The sequence below is a fragment of the Oncorhynchus kisutch genome, linkage group LG23 (genome assembly GCF_002021735.2).
Source record: "Oncorhynchus kisutch isolate 150728-3 linkage group LG23, Okis_V2, whole genome shotgun sequence".
Lineage (NCBI taxonomy): Eukaryota > Metazoa > Chordata > Actinopteri > Salmoniformes > Salmonidae > Oncorhynchus > Oncorhynchus kisutch.
The window spans coordinates 10,363,426-10,385,054 of NC_034196.2; the positions used below are offsets into that span (position 1 = coordinate 10,363,426).

General features: G+C 42.5%; 2 protein-coding genes across 6 annotated transcripts; both read right to left on the minus strand.

The window, feature by feature from the left end:
• LOC109868453 (protein regulator of cytokinesis 1) lies at positions 1-12,574 on the minus strand. Of its 5 annotated transcripts, XM_020458032.2 has the most exons (15): positions 12,392-12,574; positions 11,650-11,782; positions 11,432-11,554; positions 11,081-11,314; positions 10,733-10,903; positions 10,464-10,613; positions 10,010-10,160; positions 9,791-9,927; positions 4,749-4,844; positions 3,958-4,110; positions 3,396-3,497; positions 2,954-3,058; positions 2,489-2,593; positions 732-800; positions 1-251 (listed from the first exon to the last, which is right to left on the minus strand). In XM_020458032.2, exons 1-14 carry the CDS (start codon positions 12,406-12,408, stop codon positions 735-737), a joined length of 1,743 nt encoding a protein of 580 aa, XP_020313621.1. In that variant the 5' UTR covers positions 12,409-12,574; the 3' UTR covers positions 1-251; positions 732-734. The 5 variants fall into 5 exon arrangements, with proteins under 5 accessions (XP_020313621.1, XP_020313623.1, XP_020313619.1 ...); XM_020458034.2 differs by having other exon boundaries at positions 1-800; positions 2,954-3,043; XM_020458030.2 differs by having other exon boundaries at positions 1-800.
• Positions 12,575-14,914: 2,340 nt separating this feature from the next.
• LOC109868434 (sulfate transporter) lies at positions 14,915-20,388 on the minus strand. Its single transcript, XM_020458000.2, has 3 exons — positions 20,125-20,388; positions 17,960-18,607; positions 14,915-17,741 (listed from the first exon to the last, which is right to left on the minus strand). Exons 2-3 carry the CDS (start codon positions 18,551-18,553, stop codon positions 16,218-16,220), a joined length of 2,118 nt encoding a protein of 705 aa, XP_020313589.1. The 5' UTR covers positions 18,554-18,607; positions 20,125-20,388; the 3' UTR covers positions 14,915-16,217.
• Between the last annotated feature and the right edge of the window lie 1,241 nt (positions 20,389-21,629).

Sequence of the window (21,629 nt, forward strand, 5' to 3'; positions counted from 1 at the left end):
TGTAATTAAAAGACAGGTGACATATTTATTAATAGGTATACAAGAAACAGTAAAATTCACATGTTGACACAAGGACAAAACACATTGCCAAGACAGTGTGTGTGCAGAAGAAACAAATGAGAAGTAGCATTACAAGAAAGCAATATTTACAAACAGAAATATTTATAAAAATGTAAATAAAATAAAAAAAGAGTAGCATGTAGATCTGCTGGAAGGTCTGTATCAAAACAGGATGCTTCCTCTGGTGTTACCTGGTCATTTATTATAAAGTAAAACATTTCAAATGAATATTAAAGTACTGCATGTCTAACATCTAAGGGGCTCTACCTTTAAAAAAGTATCAAACTCGTGAAATACCTGCCCTGGACAGCAGAATATTAATCACTGGAAAACATGGCTTTATGAGTTTCATCCACACCTTTACTATTACAATACGTTGCAAATTACACTAAGAGTCCCTTTTGACCTATCCACTTCCATGCAGGTTGTAGTATTACTATACATACATAAAATTGGTTAGATTTCAAAGTAAAAGCAACACCAATTAGCTCAAATTAGTTGCATCAAGACACGTGTAGCCACGGCAAGTCTTTGATGTAACTAATTTGAGCTAATTGGTGTTGCAGTTACTTTGAAATCTAACCAATTTTATTAAAACACTGGCCGTGTAGCCAGGAGAAGAGTGCCAAGTGGACAGAACACAACCTCTGAGGAGTGAACTGTGCACGCACCTCTTAAAACGCGGGGTCCTTTGCTGTGGAATTGAAAACTGCATCACTCGACTTTTTGGACAACGCACTCTGGAGGGAATGAAAGACATATTTCAGTAACTGATACCATAAACCCCCCCCCAAAAAAAAACACCGTTGGAGTAGAAAGTGAGGAAAAACGTAGGTCAACATTTAACTTACAGTGGAGTCGGAAAATATTTAGACCCCTTGACTTTTCCACATTTTGTTACGTTACAGCCTTATTCTAAAATCTATTTTTAAAAAAGGGTTATCTACACACAATACCCCATAATGACAAAGAACACAGGTTTCAATATTTTTTCAGCTAGTCAGCTCGGGGATTCGAAACAGCAACTTCTCGGTTACTGGCCCAGCCTAGACTTCGAGACTTGTCCCAATGCCACTCCTGTGTTGTCTTGGCTGTGTTCTTACGGTCGTTGTCCTGTTGGAAGGTGAACCTTCTCTCCAGTCTGAGGTCTTGAGCACTCTGTAGCAGGTTTTCATCAAGGATCTCTCTGCACTTTGCTCTGTTCATTTTTCCCTCGACCCTGACTAGTCTCCCAGTCACTGCCACTGAAAAACTAGCCCACCGCATGATGCTCCCACCACTATGCTTTACCGTAGGGATGGTGCCAGGTTTCCTCCAGACGTGAAGCTTGGCATTCAGGCCAAAGAGTTCAATCTTGGTTTCATTAGACCAGAGAATCTTGTTTCTCATTGACAGTCTTTAGGTGGCTTTTGGAAACTTCAAGTGGGCTGTGATGTCTTCTACTGAGGAGTGGCTTCCACCTGGCCACTCTATCATAAAGGCCTGATTGGTGGAGTGCTGCATAGATGGTTGTCCTTCTGGAAGGTTCTCCCATCTCCATAGAGGAACTCTGGAGCTCTGTAAGAGTGACCGTCAGGTTCTTTGTCACCTCCCTGATCAAGGCCCTTCTCCCCTGATTGCTCAGTTTGGCCAGGCTGACAGCTCTGGGAGGAGTCTTGGTGGTTCCAAACTTCTTCCATTTAAGAATGATGGTAGCCACTGTGTTCTTGGGGACCTTCAATGCTGCAGAAATGTTTTGGTCCCCTTCCCCAGATCTGCACTTCAATCAGTTCTCGGAGCTTTACGGATAATTCCTTTGACCTCATGGCATGGTGTTTGCTCTGACATGCACTGTCAACTGTGGGACCTTATACAGACCGGTGTGTTTTTCCAAATCAATTGCATTCACCACAGTTTAGAATAAGGCTGTAACGTATCAAAATGTGGGAAAAAAAGTTGAGGGGTCTGAATACTTTCCGAATGCACTGTAAACTCATGTGTCCAGATTATTGAAGTACACAGTGACACAGTCTTAAGGATGGTCTCACAGTGAAGTCCGAATATAGTTTAAAAGACTAGTTTAACAATATATAAATTGCAGGAAATTTGTGTTAAAACTAATATTTTCTCTCCACCCCATGACAAAATGTGTAGAATTGCAGGAAATGTGATTTTGAGAGCAAAATGTTTCTGCAGACAAGACGGTTGTAGAGTTTAGATTAAAGGGTTAGTCTTACAGTGAAGTCAGAGTAGTTTAAAATGCGCAACTAACAAATATATGATGAGCTATGAGAATGTATGAATTGCTTTTGTTTTGTAAAGTGCCATGTTTATTTAATTGGTTGACTATAGAGCCGAGAGAAAAATCCTATTCAAATATTTGTAAAAAATCAATAATAATTAACAGCTGGTCTTAAAGTCAGAGTATAGTTTAAAAGGCTGGTCTCACAGTGAAGTCAAGGTAGCTGATGTCAACAGGTTGTTTCCTCTCTGTACTGTTGCACTCCAGCAGGGGCGTTCTCTGAATGCTGCTGCTCTCCAGGGGCCTAATTTTCTGCACAGCCAATGAGTGGACACAAACAAACACGGCACATCAGAGTCAACTACTGAACATGCAGCACACTTCCTTCTCTGCTTACCTATCGAATCCACCTGAAGTATTATATTTCTACATCTCTTTAATAGAATTATTAACTTGGAAAGAGATTAGATTCTAAAGAAGAGTTTGGATTTTGCTGTCAATACTTTGTCTTTCACAGGCTAGGTAGACTTTGGAAAGTGGTTTACGGGAAAAACTCTATAACAGCAATCACCTAGTGGTTCTCTTAATAGTCATCGCGCTATATAAATGGAAGCTGTTCACCAAGCACAAGTACCAATGGTCCACAGTTTGGAGTGAGTGCTGGGTGTGTACCTGCATCTGAACCTGGGAGAGAGGAGGCTTGCTGCTGGGCACACTTATGAAGGTGTTGGCTGACCGCACCCTGGTAACCTGGCTAGGAGTCTTCTGAAAGAAGGGCTATGTGGGTCAAGGTCATGTAAGACTAGTGACACATTTCTTACATTTTCCACCTACGTAAGGTACTTAATGAGATTCTTACATTACGCAATTATATCAAAAGAAGTGTTACCACAATAATAAAGTGCTCGAGTTGGTTTCGGAGGCCAGTGAACTCGTCTCATAAGGACCACTGTAAGTGCTAGTTACTGTACCTTCTACAGCTACATATCTGGAGATCATTTTTTGACAAAAAAATCTAAATATTATGTTTGGGCTAGTCAGCCATCCCTGTACCAAAACGTAATATTTTTCCTTCATAGCTTGTTCGGACCCTGGCAATTCCCAGCCCTAGTACCTTTCTGATCTTGTTGGGGGTAGGGCCATTTATCCCTCCATGGGCCCTCTTAGTGGGAGTTTTGAATGGAGTCGTCATCTCCCCCTTCTTTGATGTCTGCAACTTAAACACAGAGACAAACAAAGCCTCAGTCACAGACCAGTCGGTAACAAACGATCAGTGCCCCAGAATGGTCAAATCCACATTTCTAAGCATTGCCATTTGGCAGTTACACATGTTGACCACGCTACTCTGTACAAGTCTATTTTAATCTACGTTCAGCACAGTAAGTTTTAGAATCGGCCTTTTGCACAATGGAACAGAGAGATATGGCTTTACGATAGTTTGTGATGAAAAACAGTCACCTTGTAACAGAGATTTACACAGGTATCAAAACGTTATGCCAGAGTAAGCCTAGACGAAACACAGCCCCTCATTTAAGTGTTTCTAAAATCCCCTATGGGAAAAATGCATGGTGGGAAAACAATTGGAACCAATTCCCTGTTTGACTGCTAGGGTTTATGGGGATTATGACTCATACTGTGGTAATCTATGGGTGAGAATTAGGAGGGGCTGGACTTACGGCGGCACGTTCACTTTTCTCCTTGTCCCTCTGCTGCTTGTACTCCTCCCATTGGCTGGAGATGTAGGTCATGACTCTCCGGCCCTGAACCAGGAAGGCAGAACCCTGGTCCTTCTCCCAGGCTTCAACCCCCTTCTTCAGTTCTTCCTCCAACTGGTCACATCACATAACAGGGAGAAACAACACTTTTCCTTTGTAAAAAGCCTTTTGGTGGGGTGCTGCAGAGATGGTTGTCCTTCTGGAAGATTCTCCCACCTCCACAGAGGAACTCAGGAGCTGTGTCAGCGTGAGAATCGGGTTCTTGGACATCTCCCTGACCAAGGCCCTTCTCCACCGATTGCTCAGTTTGGCCGGGCGGCCAGCTCTAGAAGTCTTGGTGGTTCCAAACTTCTTCCATTTAAGAATGATGGAATTTCTAAATGCACTGTATACATCATTGGCATTTTACATCAGAGTACAACTTCAATGACACCGCCATATAAACAGCATATGAGAATGACCTTGAACCGATCATTGGATGCTCCAGTGAGTGGTTGTGAATAGAACGCTGGACTCCAACTAATTTAGCAGGAGTTTGTTTGATTACCATCAACCATGTCTGTCACTTTTCTTAAACATATTTTATATGTAAAAATGTAAAGACTATAATTTCTACAACTTACAACAGATTTTAAGCAGGTGAAAATAATTGTCAGAGTTGAATGAATGGTATATAACATTCCTTCAGACTGTGAAGCCAACCGCCATACAAATGTATAGAAGGACATGACTTAAATCAAATTAAGTCTTACCTTTGGCAGCATCTTTTGAACTTTGACCTTCTCTTTGGCCTCTTTAAGAAGGGCTCCTCCTCTGTTGGAGAAACGGTTTGGATCATTGGCCTTTTTCTGCAAAGAGAAGTTTCAGTAATAGATTATACATTTTCTTGTCAAATTATATAGAATAACAAAATTAGCAACACACTGAACATGTATCAGAAAATGAGCAGATTGTTGTCTAGTATCTAGAGTGCAAATTTATTTTCGTTTTCAGCAAATCTAAAACAGATCACATTAGGGCTGACCCCATTTAGTCAACTGGTTGATAGGCTATTGGTTGACCATCAACCAGTCAACTACATGGGGTCAGCCCTAATGTAATCTGTTTAGGATTAGCTGGAAACAAAAATAAAATATCCAATGTATTCGGGAAAGTATTCAGACCCCTTTTTCTACAGTTTCTTAATCTAAATTTGATTAAATAATTTCTCTTCAATCTACACAAGATATCAAAGCAGAAAATGTTTGTTTTTTTTTTTTAATATGTTTGCAAATTTATAAAAATGCAAAACTGAAATATTAAATTTATTCAGACCCTTCACTCAGTACTTTGTTGAAGCACCTTTGGCAGCAATTACAGCCTTAAGTCTTCTTTATGACGCTACAAGCTTGGGACACCTGTATTTGGGGAGTTTCTCCTCTGCAGATCCTCTCCAACTATCAGGTTGGATTGGGAGCGTTGCAGCAGTTATTTTCAGGTCTCCTGAGATGTTCGATCGGGTTCAAGTCAGGGCTCTGGCTGGGCCACTCAAGGACATTCAGAGACTTGTCCCGAAGCCACACCTGCATTGTCTTGGTTGTGTGCTTAGGGTCGTTGTCCTGTTAGAAGGTGAACCTTTACCTCACTGAGGTCCTGAGCGCTCTATAGTAGGCTTTTAGTCAAGGATGTCTCTGCACTTTTCTTGGTTAATATTTTCCTCAATCCTGACTAGTCTCCCAGTCCCTGCCGCTGAAAAACATCCCTAAAGCATGATGCTGCCACCACCATGCTTCACCGTAGGGATGGTGCCAGGTTTCCTACAGACATGACTCTTGGCATTCAGGCCAAATAGTTCAACCTTGATTTCATCAGACCAGAGAATCTCATTTCTCAGGGTCAGAGTCCTTTAGGTGCCTTTTGGCAAACTTCAAGCAGGCTGCCATATGCCTTTTACTGAGGAGTGGCTTCTGTCTGGCCACTCCACCATAAAGGCATGAATGACAGAGCTGTTGCACTCCACCAGAGTGACAATCGGCTTCTTGGTCACCTCCCTGACCAAGGCCCTTCTTTCACGATTGCGCAGTTTGGCCGGGCAGCCAGCCCTAGGAAGTGTCTTGGTGGTTCCAAACTTCTTCCATTTAAGAATGACGGAGGCCACTGTGTTCTTTGGCACCTTCAATGCTGCCGCAAAGTTGCCACCCTTCCCCAGATCTGTACATCCACACAATCCTGTCCCAGAGCTCTACGGACAATTCCGTCGACCTCATGGCGTGTTTTTTTCCCTGTCAACTGTGGGACCTAATATAGACAGGTGTTTGTCGACTGTCATAACAAAGCGTCTGAATACTTATGTAAATAAGGCATCTTTTTAAAAATGTGTAATAAATTTGCCGAAAATTCTAACAACCTGCTTTCACTTTGTCATTTTGGGGTATTGTGTGTAGATTGATGAGGAAAATTTTGTATTTAATCAATTTTAGAATAAGGCTGCAATGTAAAACAAATGTGGAAAAGGAGAAGGGGGCTGAATACTTTCTGAATGCACTGTGTGTGTGTGTATACATACAACCGTTCAAAAGTTTGGGGTCACTTAGAAATGTCCTTGTTTTCCATGAAAACATACATGTAATGAGTTGCAAAATGAATAAGAAATATCGTCAAGACATTGACAAGGGTATAAATAATTTTTTCTTGAAATAATAATCGTCTCCTTCAAACTTTGCTTTCATCAAAGAATCCTCCGTTTGCAGCAATTACAGCCTTGCAGACATTTGGCATTTTAGTTGTCAATTTGTTAAGGGAATCTGAAGATATTTCACCCCATGCTTCCTGAAGCACCTCCTACAAATTGGATTGGCTTGATGGGCACTTCTTATGTACCGTACCATAAGGTCAAGCTGCTTCCACAACAACTCAATAGGGTTGAGATCCGGTGACAATGCTGGCCACTCCATTATAGACAGAATACCAGCTGACTGCTTCTTACCTAAATAGTTATTGTAAAGTTTGGAGCTGTGCTTTGAGTCATTGTCCTGTTGTAGGAGGAAATTGGCTCCAATTAAGCGCTGTCCACCGAGTATGGCATGGCATTGCAAAATGGAGTCACAGCCTTCCTTCAAGATCCCTTCAACCTTGTACAAATCTCCCACTTTACCACCACCAAAGCACCCCCAGACCATCACATTGCCTCCACAATGTTCTTCTTTGTGAGCCAAACAGCTAAAACTTAGATTAATTATTCCATAACACTTTTTACCCCCAATATTCCTCTGTCCTGTGTGTGTTCTTTTGCCCATCTTATTGGCCAGTCTGAGATATGGCTTTTTCTTTGCAACTCTGCCTAGAAGGCCAGCATCCCAGAGTCGCCTCTTCACTGTTGATGTTGAGACTGGTGTTTTGCAGGAACTATTTAATGAAGCTGCCAGTGAGGCATCCGTTTTCAAACTAGACACTCTAATGTACTTGTCCTATTGCTCAGTTGTGCACCGGGGCCTCCCACTCCTCTTTCTATTCTGGTTAGAGCCAGTTTACGCTGTGCTGTGAAAGGAGTAGTACACAGCGCTGTACGAGATCTTCAGTTTCTTGGCAATTTCTCACATGGAATAGCCTTCATTTCCCAGAACAAGAACAGACTGACGAGTTTCAGAAGAAGGCACTTTGTTTCTGGCTATTTTGAGCCTGTAATCGAACCCACAAATACTGATGCTATAGATACTCAACTAGTCTAAATCAGCACAACAGTTTTCAGCTGTGCTAACAAATGCTAAATGGTTTTCTAATGATCAATTAGCCTTTTAAAATGATCAACTTAATTAGCTAACACAATGTGCCATTGGAACACAGGAGTGATGATTGCTGATAATGGGCCTCCATTATCTACGTACACCTACGTAGATATTCCATTAAAAAAAAAACATTTAAAAAAAATGCCATTTCCAAGTACAATAGTCATTTACATCATTAACCATGTCTACACTGTATTTCGGATGAATTCGATATTATTTTAATGGACATATTTTTACATTTTCTTCAAAAACAAGAACATTTCTAGGTGAACACAAACTTTTAAACGGTAGTGTATACATCATTTTTGTAAAAAATAAAATAAAAAAATACATATGGTAAACGAGACACCGCCTGACTCACGCCTGTCTCAGTGGACTAATCCATTGCGGTAGTATTACCAGTACTACATTTACCGTTCTAATCTACAACATTGGTTTAATTTCTGTTAATGCATTCAATATTATTATTATTATTACCGTCTTTTACCCTTCTCATTGTCCGGAGTGGACACGTTGTTTAAGGACCACACAACCTAGGTTACGCTTATGAGGAACAAGTTTTGGTTAATTTCATACCATTTCCGAGTTGTCAATTCATGAATTGTCTTTTGTTTCTAGCTCTATCAACGTTAACTGAGAACACACACTGGATTATGCAGAGAAATAGGCCTAGGCTGCCTGGCCTGCGTGCAAATGTAGGCCTATAAACGTGCCAATTTGGGGATCTGATAGTATTTCTGATTGTCTTACCTCACCATCACTGTGGAACTTGTTATTGTTTGTTAGTTTGGCAGTGCCACTGTCAGCCAGAGAAATATGCTGAGAAGGATTATCACCACAGCAAGAAAGGTACTTGGAGTCAAACAGACAGGCCTAGATGAGATCTTTAAGGTCAGGGCCCTCCGCAAGGCTCACAAAATCATTTTAGACCCAAGCCACCCCATGTACCCGGACTTTGACGTACTCCACTCTGGGCGCAGGTAAAGGGCACCCCTCAGCAGGAAAAACAGAACCAGACAGTCATTTGTGCCAGGTGTGATATCCCTCCTAAATAGCTCGGGCTAATGTTCCTACAGACTCAGTAAGGCCGGCAGGCTAGTCTTTTTAAAAAATGTTTATGTATTGGTATGTAACTTATGAAAGTTGTATTGTCAATTTTGTTTTGTATTTAAAAGCATATTAAAATGTGTAAATGACACTGCAACAACATTTCCCCATGGGGACAATAAAGTCAGTAAGAACTTCCTTCTTTCTTCAACTCAAACAGCAAGTAAATAAAGTCTGTTTTTACATCCATTGAGAAAGACAATAGTTCCTCAACGTAGCCTATTTGAAAAATATTTCCAGCTCTTTCGATAACCACTTGTGCTGTGATCAGGTGGAAACCTTGTAAAATAGGCCTACCTGATTACTTCTCATCCCTTGCAAACTGTCTACAACTGTGTATCTACAGCCTTGTCGGTCTGCAGCTAATTTGCGGGAAACTAAGGGCCCAGAATATTTTTATACAATATTGCAAGTTTGCTAGCGCGAGCTTCAGGCCGGACCAAGGTGATACAATGTTCCTTGCAGACAAACCATGCATAGCCAATGTGATTTATAGGATATTTATTTTTAGTCAAGATATTTTCTACCTGCAGGATTCAAAATTTTATTTGTTAACTTTATGTAGGCTATTTTGTGTCTACAGGCTATTACCAGCAACTTCATGAGCTTAACTGCAGAAAGCCAACAGCAAGGGGAGGAGGAGGGTAGGCTATCTCTGGCTTCTTCTTGAGTCATTTGTGTCTTAATTATTTAATCACTGTGCTTAAAACATAAGACAAGCTCATTAGCCTACATATAGGCTAGCTGATTTCTATATAGGGAAAAATACACTGTTTGAAATTTAAACCAATCGATTGGTCGAAAGAAGTCAACTCTTGGTCGATTTTTTGTTGTTACGGACAGTCCTAGATGACATGCACCAAGTAGTGCACAATTTTACAAAACGTTGCAATTTCATGCCTGACCGCAAATACCAGCAGTACCTCAAAATCCTGGAAGAGGGCCCAGTACTTCTCCCATCTCTGCAGGGCCTCCAGTAAGGGCTTTACCTGGTCGTAATAATTCTTCACCTTCAATAGCGCAGCATCATGCAGTGCCAACAACTCCTCTGTGAAGTTATCTAGGGAAAAACAAATGGGTTCGATCAGCTGCATGTGTATTTTGTCTGTGAGAGTGAGATTTCATAGTGTTGTTCTACTCACTGTCACATAAGTGGGCATTGAAGGGTTCCCTCTGCTCACGGCCCAGGTTGCACTTGTCCCAGAAGGTCACTAGTTCCTGTCTGACCTTTTCAATCACATCCCCCAGCCTGGTCTTCTGCAGGTCTGTCAGACGGTCCACCTCCCGTTGCCACTGGACCGGACAACATGGTCAGGTTCAGTATGAAGAAAAAGGAAAACAACGCTCAGAAACAGTGATACGAGGAGGTACTATAATAAACACGTTTTTTCCTCAGTGGTCCCCAATGAACATTACCCGGGTAAGGACTGTCTCAAACACTGTGGGGTACTAGCACCATCTCTGTTCGTTTCCTTGTTAGCTAAGTCCGGGGCAACATTATAGTCATAGTGTAAGGTTTACTGTTTTGAACAGTGGTGTGTGGTATGCATGTGAAGCTTTGTCCAACACAGTGGTGAAGGAAGAGAGAGTTCCAACCTGTGTGATTTGGTCAGAGAGGGTACCCTGCACACTCTCTTGGAACACACTGCAGTTTTGCTCCAGCGCATCCAGACGATTCCACAGGCACATGGATCGTTCTTTCAGCTCAGCTAGAGTATTTGTCAGTGATTCCTTCTTGACCTCCATCTACACAAAATGATACAAATACTATTGGCCCAGACCTAGAAGTCCCATCAGATACAATAAAAGACTACAATATAATATCTAAGTAATCATTAGTAGCGCGGCGAGATTATTTTCAGTACCTGGGAGAGCAGCAGTTTGAGGGCTTTGATATTTTCATGAGTGAGCAGGAATATATCCTCGTCGTGGCCCACAGACTCTTTCTCCAGGCTAGTCTCTGGTTCATGACCCATCTCCTCCATCAGCTTCCTGATGTCCTCACGCAGACCTGAGAACACCTTTGCACGACTCTTCTACAGGATTGAGTGATAAGAGTTTAGATTTTTTTTCTCTCCAAAATACCAGTAATGGGCAGTTATGACAAATGTAAAGTTTGAATAATAATGTTGCTTTTTAAAGACAATAGGAAGTTCAAAATGACATTCATACTAAACCCAAATCTTCAACCTGGCCTGCAGCCATTACAGTACCTTTTCCTCACTGAGGGTCTGGATGTGCTCCCGGAGTTCCTGTAGCTGCGTGCGAGATGGCATGCTGCCAGTGGGGATGTAATAGGGGGTGACGCACAGCTCCACACACAGTTCCTTATCCTGCTGCTGCAGTCTGTGTAGCTCCTTCAAACGCTCCCCCTTCTCCTTGGTCAGAACCTCCACACGCAGACGCAAGTTCTTCTCAATCTGGAGGACTGTCAGGCCCTCCTCCATCTGACAGGTGGGCAAGACGGAGACAAGAGGTTTGTACAAAGGAAGGAATGGAGTCAAGGAAAGGAATCAGCAAACAATGTTGAGGTTGATTATAAAAAGCCTTAAAGTACCACTTACTTTGTATGGATCCATTGACATTTCCAGGCACAAGGTATCCAGCTGTTTTTGAAAAGTGATGATATTGGCCCGGATGCGGTGCCTCAAGGCTTCCTCCTCGGTGATCATGTCATTCAAAAGGCCCTTGGGAAAATAGTGTCAGAGTTGGTTAATTGACTACTTGACGAGGATTCAGTAACATGCAGTTCATCTGAATATACTGTTTTCTAAAGCCTCACCTCAATGTGTTTCTTCACTGTCTCCATTCGCTCCACCCTCTGCTCCTCCATGATGCCCATGCTGTCCCAGATGTCCACCAGCCTGGCCATGGCATGGTTTATACCAGTCACTAGCGAGAAAGCCAGGGCTTCACTGCAGAGATGAGTGACAAGACAATCAAATTTGGTAACTTAAGCTGGCTAAGTAGCTAGCAAACATATAACTAGGAATTTTGAACACTTTGTTTACTGCCAGACTAGCTCTGGTCCAAGCGCATGCGTTAGATCTGCACTACAACGGATGGACCACACAACTATTTTCGCGGTTCAGGCAAAGAAAGGTTCGTCAGCAACCGTTATTCTAGCAACATCTTTATTTTGGCGAGTAGCAGAAATATGTTAAAGCCTGTCACTATTAAGGTGGAAATCCATCTAGGGGCGAATGTAAAAATAACACACTGGACCAGCGCCAACACACAGCTGGCTAGTTTGTAAGGGTATCAAAGATTAGCGTTAGTCCTCTGTTAGCTAGCTACCAACGGTTTGAACGTTTCCCCCTAATCTCGGCAATGCTGCAATGTCATTAGCTATTTCTATTGCGGAAGCAACTTCTAATGGTAATCAACCAAACATTGATGCAGCTAACTAGCTAAGAGACAGTACCAGTTAACTTAACTAGCTAACTGGTACTACCAAAGATTTCGTATAACTGTGGTGCTACCGTCTGTACTAAGGTTAACATACTTTAGCAAGCCGAACTTACCTCCTCCGACTTGACATAGTTTCCCCGGAAAACAATCAAGGAAAAATAAGTAGCTGTTGAGGAATATCAATTATTTATACAAAAAGACGTAGATGGCTGGCTAGTTTCATTTGTCACTACAGCGGTGCGGAAACAGTGCCCTTTCAGCTGCTTGTGCAAAAAAATTCAAAAAAGACGTCCTTGTTCAAGAAGCGCTGTAATAGGCTATTCACTCACCAATGGCACTCCCATTTTCTCACTTTTGTCAGGAGGCTCTCTGCCGCCATCAAGTGGACAGTAGGCTACATTGCATGTTCACTTCAGTACTATACCAAGTCAAAATACTTTTATAGAATTACGCCACACGCCATATCAATGTTATTTGTTGGTAGATGTTGCTGATTAGATGGATACACATACGTCTATTCATTCAATCATGTTGAATGAAGAGTCAGGAAAGCTCACATTGTACTCAATGTCTGTAGTGCTCTGGAGTGACGTTTGAACCTGCAATATGAAAAGTCAGCATAATTCATGCCAATGCCCAAAGTAAACGATTATTTCTATCAAACTGACACAGCAAATTGTGAAATGACTAAACAGTAGTAAGCCTGTAATGGCTGAGCACAGAGGAATTGTTCCAATGCTTCATAATGTTATTTTGCCAGTTAATCATTGACACACCCGCTGTCAAGTGAATTGGCAACTGAAAAGGACTAGCATTCAATATAACTTCATAGTCTCAAAATCATTAGTCATTTAAATTACACATAGCTAGTATTGTAGTAGTTTATTAAACCATGAATTTACTTATACTTTATACAAAAGCGTTGTTTCTATTGATAACTAAGATGCACAGTATATAAAAACATTCAACTGTCAACAACTCTACAAAGTAATGTAAAATACGATTTTAAGAATAATTTGATAAGATTTCAAACTTTAAAAGTTCATCTGAAACATCAACTTCTATTGTAAATCATTAGATACCAGCACCTTGTTGGAATGGAAACTGGAGTTTGTGTGTTACAAAATAACTGGTGAAGTCACCATCAATATATTACAGTGCCACCGATGTGCCAACTTCTATCTGTAGCGTCTGAATGGTTGACCCCACCATCGAAAGCTGAGTCTCTCATGAACGCGTACATGTTGGTTGTTTAAAATCAAAGTATACCTACAGAAACCTGAGTCCTTCCTCCCTTCGACCGGTAGAAGCTTCCAAAGCTGTTTTTTTTTCTTCTCTCGAGCGCATGGGGGAGAAGAGAGTGCTCATCACGGAGGCAGACACCAGCGAGGGCACAGGCACATGGCCGACACTTTCATTGCCAGCAGCATACCACCTTGCGTACCACTGCTGGCTTGCTTCTGAAGCTAAGCAGGGTTGGTCCCTGGGGTCCTGGCTAAATTCCCAATGGTCCTGGTCAGTACCTGGATGGGAGACCAGATGCTGCTGGATGTGGTGTTGGAGGGCCAGTAGGAGGCTCTCTTTCTTCTGGTCTAAAAAAATATCCCAATGCCCCAGGGCAGTGATAGGGTGCTGTCTTTCAAATGAGATGTTAAACGGGTGTCCTGACTCTCTGAGGTCATCAAAGATCCCATGGCACTTATCGTAAGAGTAGGGGTGTTAACCCTGGGGTCCTGGCTAAATTCCCAATCTGGCTCTCAAACCATCACAGTCACCTAATAATCCCCAGTTTTCAATTGGCTCATTCATCCCCTGTAACTATTCCCCAGGTCATTGCTGCAAATGAGAATGTGTTCTCAGTCAACTTACCTGGTAAAATAAAAAATTACAGGAATCATGAGGATAATACACTTTACTGTTTGACCAAATCATAGGTTTAGCCGCCAAAAAAATAGGATATTTTGAGTGAGGTGACAATGTACAACTTGCTCTTGCTATGTTTATAAACACCTTTCCGTTTTTTACAATCCATGATCTTGGCTGTATAACTTATGACAGAGTCGGGGAAGGTCTCTTTGCTGATGCCACGTTTGACCTTGAAGGTGAGTTTGCGTGACCTCAGCTCAGCCGATAAGAAAACCGGGCCGGCCCTTGCCCACAGAACAACCAAAGGCAAATTTGTTAGAAATGTGAGTTATAGATTTGTCATTATTCTTGAAAGCAAGTCTAAGAAGCAGTAGATCTGTTCTATGAGCGCCATTTCTATGCTTCCCAGTCTTAAATTTAGTTTTTGTGTCTTTTACTTTTGGTTTTATACACCAGCTTCAAACAGCTGAAAATACTATATTTTTGCTTATGGAAAATATGTTTCACAGATTGTACAATGATTCTATACACTAGACTTGCTTATTTTGTCACAAACTGAAATTAGGTGAACTACATTATTAGAATTTTAGCAACCAGGAAATGTCGGAGAGATTTCTGCTTGGTACATCTTTAACCCTTTACACCTATATGGATAGTTTCTAACTGAAAAAGTATATGCATGACCATGGTATAAATTGAAAGAAATGATCAGACCAAAGGTGAGAACACAACAGTTCACCTGACACAAGACCAAACAAATCCAAACGTTACGCTGTTGATTTCATCTGCGTTTAACATTTACTGTACTTTTCGCTGCATTTGTTGATAACGAATACACTCATAAGATAAGAATATTCACTGCAATTTTGGGGTAGGTGCAAACATTATTACAAGGGCTTGAGTGAAAGGTCTTACTGGTGTCTTCAAGTTTACACACACATCTCCAAACTGTGCACAGTACCTAAGTCATTTCAATGCACTTCTATGACACAAGGAAAGAGCCTTCAACTTAAAGGTGTTTTTGTTTTAGATCTCCTAGCTTTGCCGTTGAGGAACTGAAGCAAGCACACTTACAGTCTTTTGTTTGGAACACAGCCCTGCGTCCCCACCATCACACAATTACATTTAAAAAAAACTTTCCATTATAAATCACAATCTGGGTCAGGTGGACATCATTTGAAAGCTTATTCTATTGCCAACATGACTAGTTATAAAATAGGATCTTACAGTGTTAGGCTTTCACAAGGCACTTCAGACAAACATATTGTAATTTTGGTGCGCATAGAATGGAGTCCTTCAAGTGTGTGTTCCGCAGCAAATTTTCTTCACAATATGACAAACATTCTGTTCAGGACAACCCATGGTATGACGCTTGTCATTCGTGTAACTGTACATCAAATATAGGTATCATGTTTGTTGATACGGTAAATTACATCAGTTTTCAAATATGGAAATGTGAAGTGCACATTTGGACTTATGGTTGTGTGGTTTGCTTGTATGACATCAAAGCAGTGTTTATTATAATCCTCCAAGTGTCATCTGTCAGAACACATTGACTCCTCTCAATTTACAGTGTCCCCTCACTCAGACCACAAAAATGTTGCTTAACTACTAGCCCAATTAGCAGGAGGGATTGGGGGCATTTTTTTAAATGTGCGTGGTACACATGTTTAGAATGACTGTCAGTTGAATCGCACACAGGGCTGTAAAGTGAGCTGTAAAGTAAAGAGCTTGTTCTGACACCATATATAGTACATTACTGTACAGCCACTGCATTCAGATTTAGATGCTTATGAGTGACCAAATCTGCCATTTTCAACCCGTATAGGGGATGACAGGGGCTGTGAGTGTGAAGGGCTACCAGGCCCATGGACCGCCGGCGATGTCACCTTTTTAATTGTTTTATTTTGATATGAAAAAAAGGTTTGTGTGTGTGTCAATTTTGACCAAGCCACCCAACAGAAAAATTGTCCAGCCTATCTGGCATTTTCCAGAATTGCCAGAAGGCCAGTCCATCCCTGACCAGAGCCATTTATTTACATATCCATTTATTTGGAAATATACGGCTCTGGTCTACACCAATGTGTCACCAATAAATGCAGATGTTGCCCTGTCATTGGCAAATTGAACTGCAGTGTGTACAGTATAGAATGACAAGCGTTCCATGTCTTTGTCAGCCTTCCCAAAGAAAGAACCTTGTCTGAGAGAATCTATGACCGTTGTATTACAGCTTGCTAGCAGCACTGTGACACCCACCTCCTTATAGTCTTTAATGATCCCTTTGAAGGTTTGCATCCCTGTGGAGTCTACGAAGGGCATGGCAGAGCAGTCTAAGATGATAGTGTGGAAGTCAAGTTCTCTGGATACCAGCCCTATATTCACCTCTCCATTAGTCTTGTCGTCTCTCCCGACTTCCTTCGCTGCCATTTTTTCAGATTTTTTCTCTGCTTCCATCCTCCTGGTCATCTCCAGGAAGGGTTCCACGCCCACTGCCTTGTACAGCGACTTCAGGAAGAATTCCTTGTTTGCATAGTAGAGCGGGGCCTGGAAGCGGAAGATCTTCACTTTAGGGAGGGACATGAGGTTTTCATACTCCTCCAAATCCTCGTAGTAGACAGTGTCATGGACCTGTCCTAGCAGAGAAACCTTGGGCTTCTGGGTCTGGACGATGATACAGAGGATAGAGAAAACCACCCCAACCACAAGCCCCATCTCCACACTGATCAGTGCTGAGGCACTCATAGTCACCATCCAGACGACAGCGTCCATCTTACTGACGCGCCACTTACTGGGCACGTCTCTGAACTTACGGAGAGCTCCCCTCAGGCTGACGATGATGATACAGGCCAGGACGCACTTCTGGAGGGAATAAAAGAAGGGGGCGAAGAAGAGCAGGACCAAGAGAACGACAAAGGCACTTACAATGCTGGAGACCTGAGTCTGGCAGCCCGTGGAGTCTTTCACCATAGTTTTAGCCAGGGCAGCACTGGTGGTGAAACAGTGGAAGAAGGAAGGGATAATGTTACAGAAACCAATGGCCAACATCTCCTGGTTGGGCCGGACGGTGTAGCCGTTCTTCTTGGCAAACATCTCAGAGAGGGAAACCGTGAAGGCAAAGCTGATCACAGCCAGTGGGATGGCATCGAAGGCCACCCGGGGCATCAGACCAAAACTGGGCACCTTAGGGGGGATGAAGCCTGTGGGGATAGCACCAGAGACACTGGAGTCGTACCGTCCATGGAAGTCTACAAAGTGGGACACCAGTGTAGCGCCCGCCACCACTACCAGCTCTGTGGGCAGAGGGATCTTCAGACGATCCTTGTAGCGATCTTGGAGCTCCTTCCCCAACACCAGGACAGAGATGCAGATGACGCTGGTGATGAGGTCACAGTAGTTGGTATTCTGGATGTTACTGAAGATATTGATCCAGGTGACCACCACAGTGCCGTAGCCCTGGTGGCGAGGGATCTTGAGCCCCAGTAGGTACTTGGCTTGGACGGTGAGGATGGTGAACGATGCTCCTGTGGCGAAGCCGTCCAGCATGGGAGCAGAGAGGTAGACGGAGACAAAGCCCAGTCTGAACACAGCCATCAATACCTGAAAGGAGGTAACCATGTTTATCAGATAGCTAATCTAATCTAAAGGTCAATATTCAGCACAGTCATCTTTGATGTGAGGTAATTTATGATGTTTAGGACATGAGTAATCAAGTCTAACTGATTTACATCTGTTCCACTACATGTTGAAATCTGTTCCACTACATGTTGAAAGCAGTTATGAGAGTGCTGAATCAATCAGAGTAGTTGAAACTGTACCTGGTAAATCCCAGCCAAAAACGTCAAGGCTGCTGCGATGCTGATGGCATAACATTCTTTCCCACACTCCATGCCGAAGGCCCCTATTGTCAGGTTGACGGCTGAGCTGTCTGAGTCTTCTGTTACGTTTAAGAATCCATCTACGGTGGCTGCTTTGGTGTCATCCAGCTCGAACCCTGCCATATACACCTCTCTGTCCACAACCTGGCCCACCATGAGGCTCATAAGACTGAAGATGCCCACAGACACGTGCCTGGAGGTCCCCATGAAGAAGTAGATTATGTTGGCGAAAAAGGAGGTGTAGAGGCCATAGATAGGGTCCACTCCGGCCAGCAGGCAGTAGGCGATGGCCTGGGGCACCAGGATGATGCCTATGATGAGGCCTGACATGAGATCACCCCAGATATACTCTTTCACTTTGTACTTGGGAAGCCAGAGCACCACAGGGAAGAACCCAGTCAAGGTGTTCTTGACCCTGGGCACAGAGCAGGACAGGCTACGGCTCAGCTTGGTCTTCAGAACGGTCATGGGCTCTTTCCGCTGCCGGACCCTCCGCTCCAGGTGGGGAACTTCAGTAACCTTGGCTTCCTCCATGGCCTCTGAAAGGGGTGGGTTGTGGGGGTGGGGGTGGGGTGCTTAGCTGTGCTCCTGGAATGAATCAGACAGAGAATCTTCACTCATCATGACACTCATTGATCATTAGATAGTGTGTCCTCCCCGAAGGAAACAATGATTAAACCCCTTCCCAACTAGCATTTGCATTCAAGGGGTGTTGCATTACTCATAGTTCTCTCGTTAAACTTTGATGCATAGTTTATTGTATCATTGAAACTGTAACAGAGGTTCAGTCAAGGAGTGATTTAGTGAAAATGAAAACATTGAAAAGCAATAAACATGTCGGGATCTGTGAGAGATTAGTTAGGCTATCGTCAAAGAAACTTCCTGCTTGCTGTTAATGTGCTCCCACATCAAGTTCAATGTTACACAGAGACATTCAGCATTGTTGTCACACCCTGATCTGTTTCACCTGTCTTTGTGATTGTGTCCACCCCCCTCCAGGTGTCGCCCATCTTCCCCATTATCTCCTGTGTATTTATACCTGTGTTCTCTGTTTGTCTGTTGCCAGCTCGTTTTGTTTCGTCAAGCCTACCAGTGGTTTTCCCTCTGCTCCTGTCTCTCTATTTGGCCTGTTTCCTAGTTTTCCCTGTGTTGACCATTTTGCCTGCCCTGAGCCTGAGCTTGCCTGCCGTCCTGTACCGTTCACCACCAATCTAGATTACCGACCTCTGCCCGCCCTTGACCTGCTTTTTGCCTGCCCCTGTTCGATTAATAAACTGTTGTTACTTCGACGTTGTCTGCATCTGGGTCTTACCTGAATGGTGAAAAGGTGAATGGTGATAACCACTTACTCAAGGACCACAGGGAAAATATACAGGTGTCTTAGGTAACCCATCTCAGATTGCCCCTTAATTCAAAGACAAACGCAGACAATGTATTGACAAACCATCTAAAACTCCAATATATCTTAAATGCGACCTAATCGGAAATATCAAGCATCAAAGCATGCCTCTAATGATAGAAAGCATGCCTCTAATCAGTAGAAAGAAAGAAATTCCTACATTTCCCACTGTGGACAGTCTGAACATCTCTAGATTGAGATGAATGAGTGATCCAGACATTCAGCATAGAGCTCATCATGTCTTATCATGTCTTCAGAAGCCCTAAACTATGCAGTAGATAACTGTCCCACTGGGCACACACTGAGTGAATCAATGTTGTTTACACGTCATTTCAATGAACTTAGGTTGCACCAACATGCAACAGACGTTGTGCCCGGTGGGATGATAACCCTTAACGGTAGCCGTAAACAGAAGATTAAATCTTATCGTTGTGTCCCATCATAACCTCATTACAGCTGTCTGATGGGCTTTGATTCCTGCTTCTTCTTCCTGTACCAAAGTCAACACCCTCCCCTCATGTATTAATAACGGTACTCAAATAGTAATAGCAATTTTAGGTCAAAATCATTTTTAGACCCTCCTCTAGAGGCTCTACGTTTACCTGTCTTAAAACGCATGAAATGCATGAAATGGCACACATAGGTTACAAACGCAGGCTACTTGTTATTCTACCAATGTTCAGGCTGAGGCAAAACAATAACTCACCCACACTTCGTTCTGCCAACCCAAAGAGGAATGCAAATTTTGTGTCAAAGTTTTGTAGTCAGGAACATGTAACCTACAGGTACACCTACAAATAGTCACCGCTATCAGTGTTCTCCCTCACAGCCAACATGTGAGTGTCACAGGCTCTCTCTCTACTTTCTCTTATCCTGTCTCTCCTGTCTCTCTGGTAGTGTCATACACACGCCTCTCTTGCTACCCCGGAGTAGAATGACAAAAAGGGTGTTGTCTCAAATCTATGTTGGATGAGTATAGCGATAAGGGCAACCCTTGTCCTGACACTGATCATTGCCATAGGCTGGACAGCGTGGGGAGGTGGGGCCACTGTCTCCTTTTGGGTTGTCCATAAAGTGGAAGCAAGGCCTCCCTTGGCAATCTAATTTTGTTCAGGGCAATAGGGTAACAAAAGTCAATCGTTTACTGGCTGGTGTGGCTTATCTATCTGTTAATATTCAGACCTAACCTGGGATCTGGTTAGTTTTCAAACTGAAACTGAAGAAGAATGGTCACAAACGGAAACAGAAATAGAAGGGTCACAAACGGAAACTAAAGCAGAAGGGTCACAAACTGTTAACATGCAGTAGTTCTAGTTGACACAGTGACCTGGTTTGGTGATTGTCTTACAACACAGCAATAAGATAGGGGTTCATTCACTATTGACTTGACACCAGATTACTGATCCCTGTTCTCAGTTTATTATGTATTGCATACATTAATATATCTGTCATCATGTGTCAAATATGGAAATGTATATGTTTTTTTAGAACTAGATTTTTTTTTGCATTTGACTGAATGTCCTGTTTCCAGAGGCCTCGGGTTTAGTAAGGTTTGCCTTTTAAGGGAAATACGTGTTCACACATTATTTTTTACTTCTGCATTGCATATTAGTCCTCATTAATGAACTACTAGATGATGAGTTGTGTTCCTGGTTTGTCATTGACTAATTGACTAAGACTTAGCCAATTAAGCCATGGAGCACATCACTCCAAATCTGCTATATGAAGTCCCATTGTGCTCAGTGTTATGGTACAGAAATCGATCTGTGACTAGCTAATAGTTCCTGTCTCGTGACCTGCAGTGATGTCATATCTGTGGACCCAATATTAATGAATGCCCTAGCTTGAAATCCCATGTGAAATCCCATTATGATATGGCATGACTCTAGTGTGGGATCACAAGACTATGTGTCGTCTGGTCTTTCCACTATTGTGCCATGAGGGAAAAGTTGTACAATGGCCCTTGACATTATATCCAGATGAATTAAGTCAAACGTTGACCAGTGAGGTCTTGTGAGATGTGTGTGAATTGATTTGTGCCAGGTCTTGGCATACACCATAACTTATCACTCTGTTTGACCATACCCTCCAAAAGGTCTGGATCATCAATATGAAGTAGAAGCTGTGTAAACATAATAAACTACATGTATGAAATAATATTTGTGTATAGAATGATATTATATAGCCTTTTATAATGGAATAGCTTACATG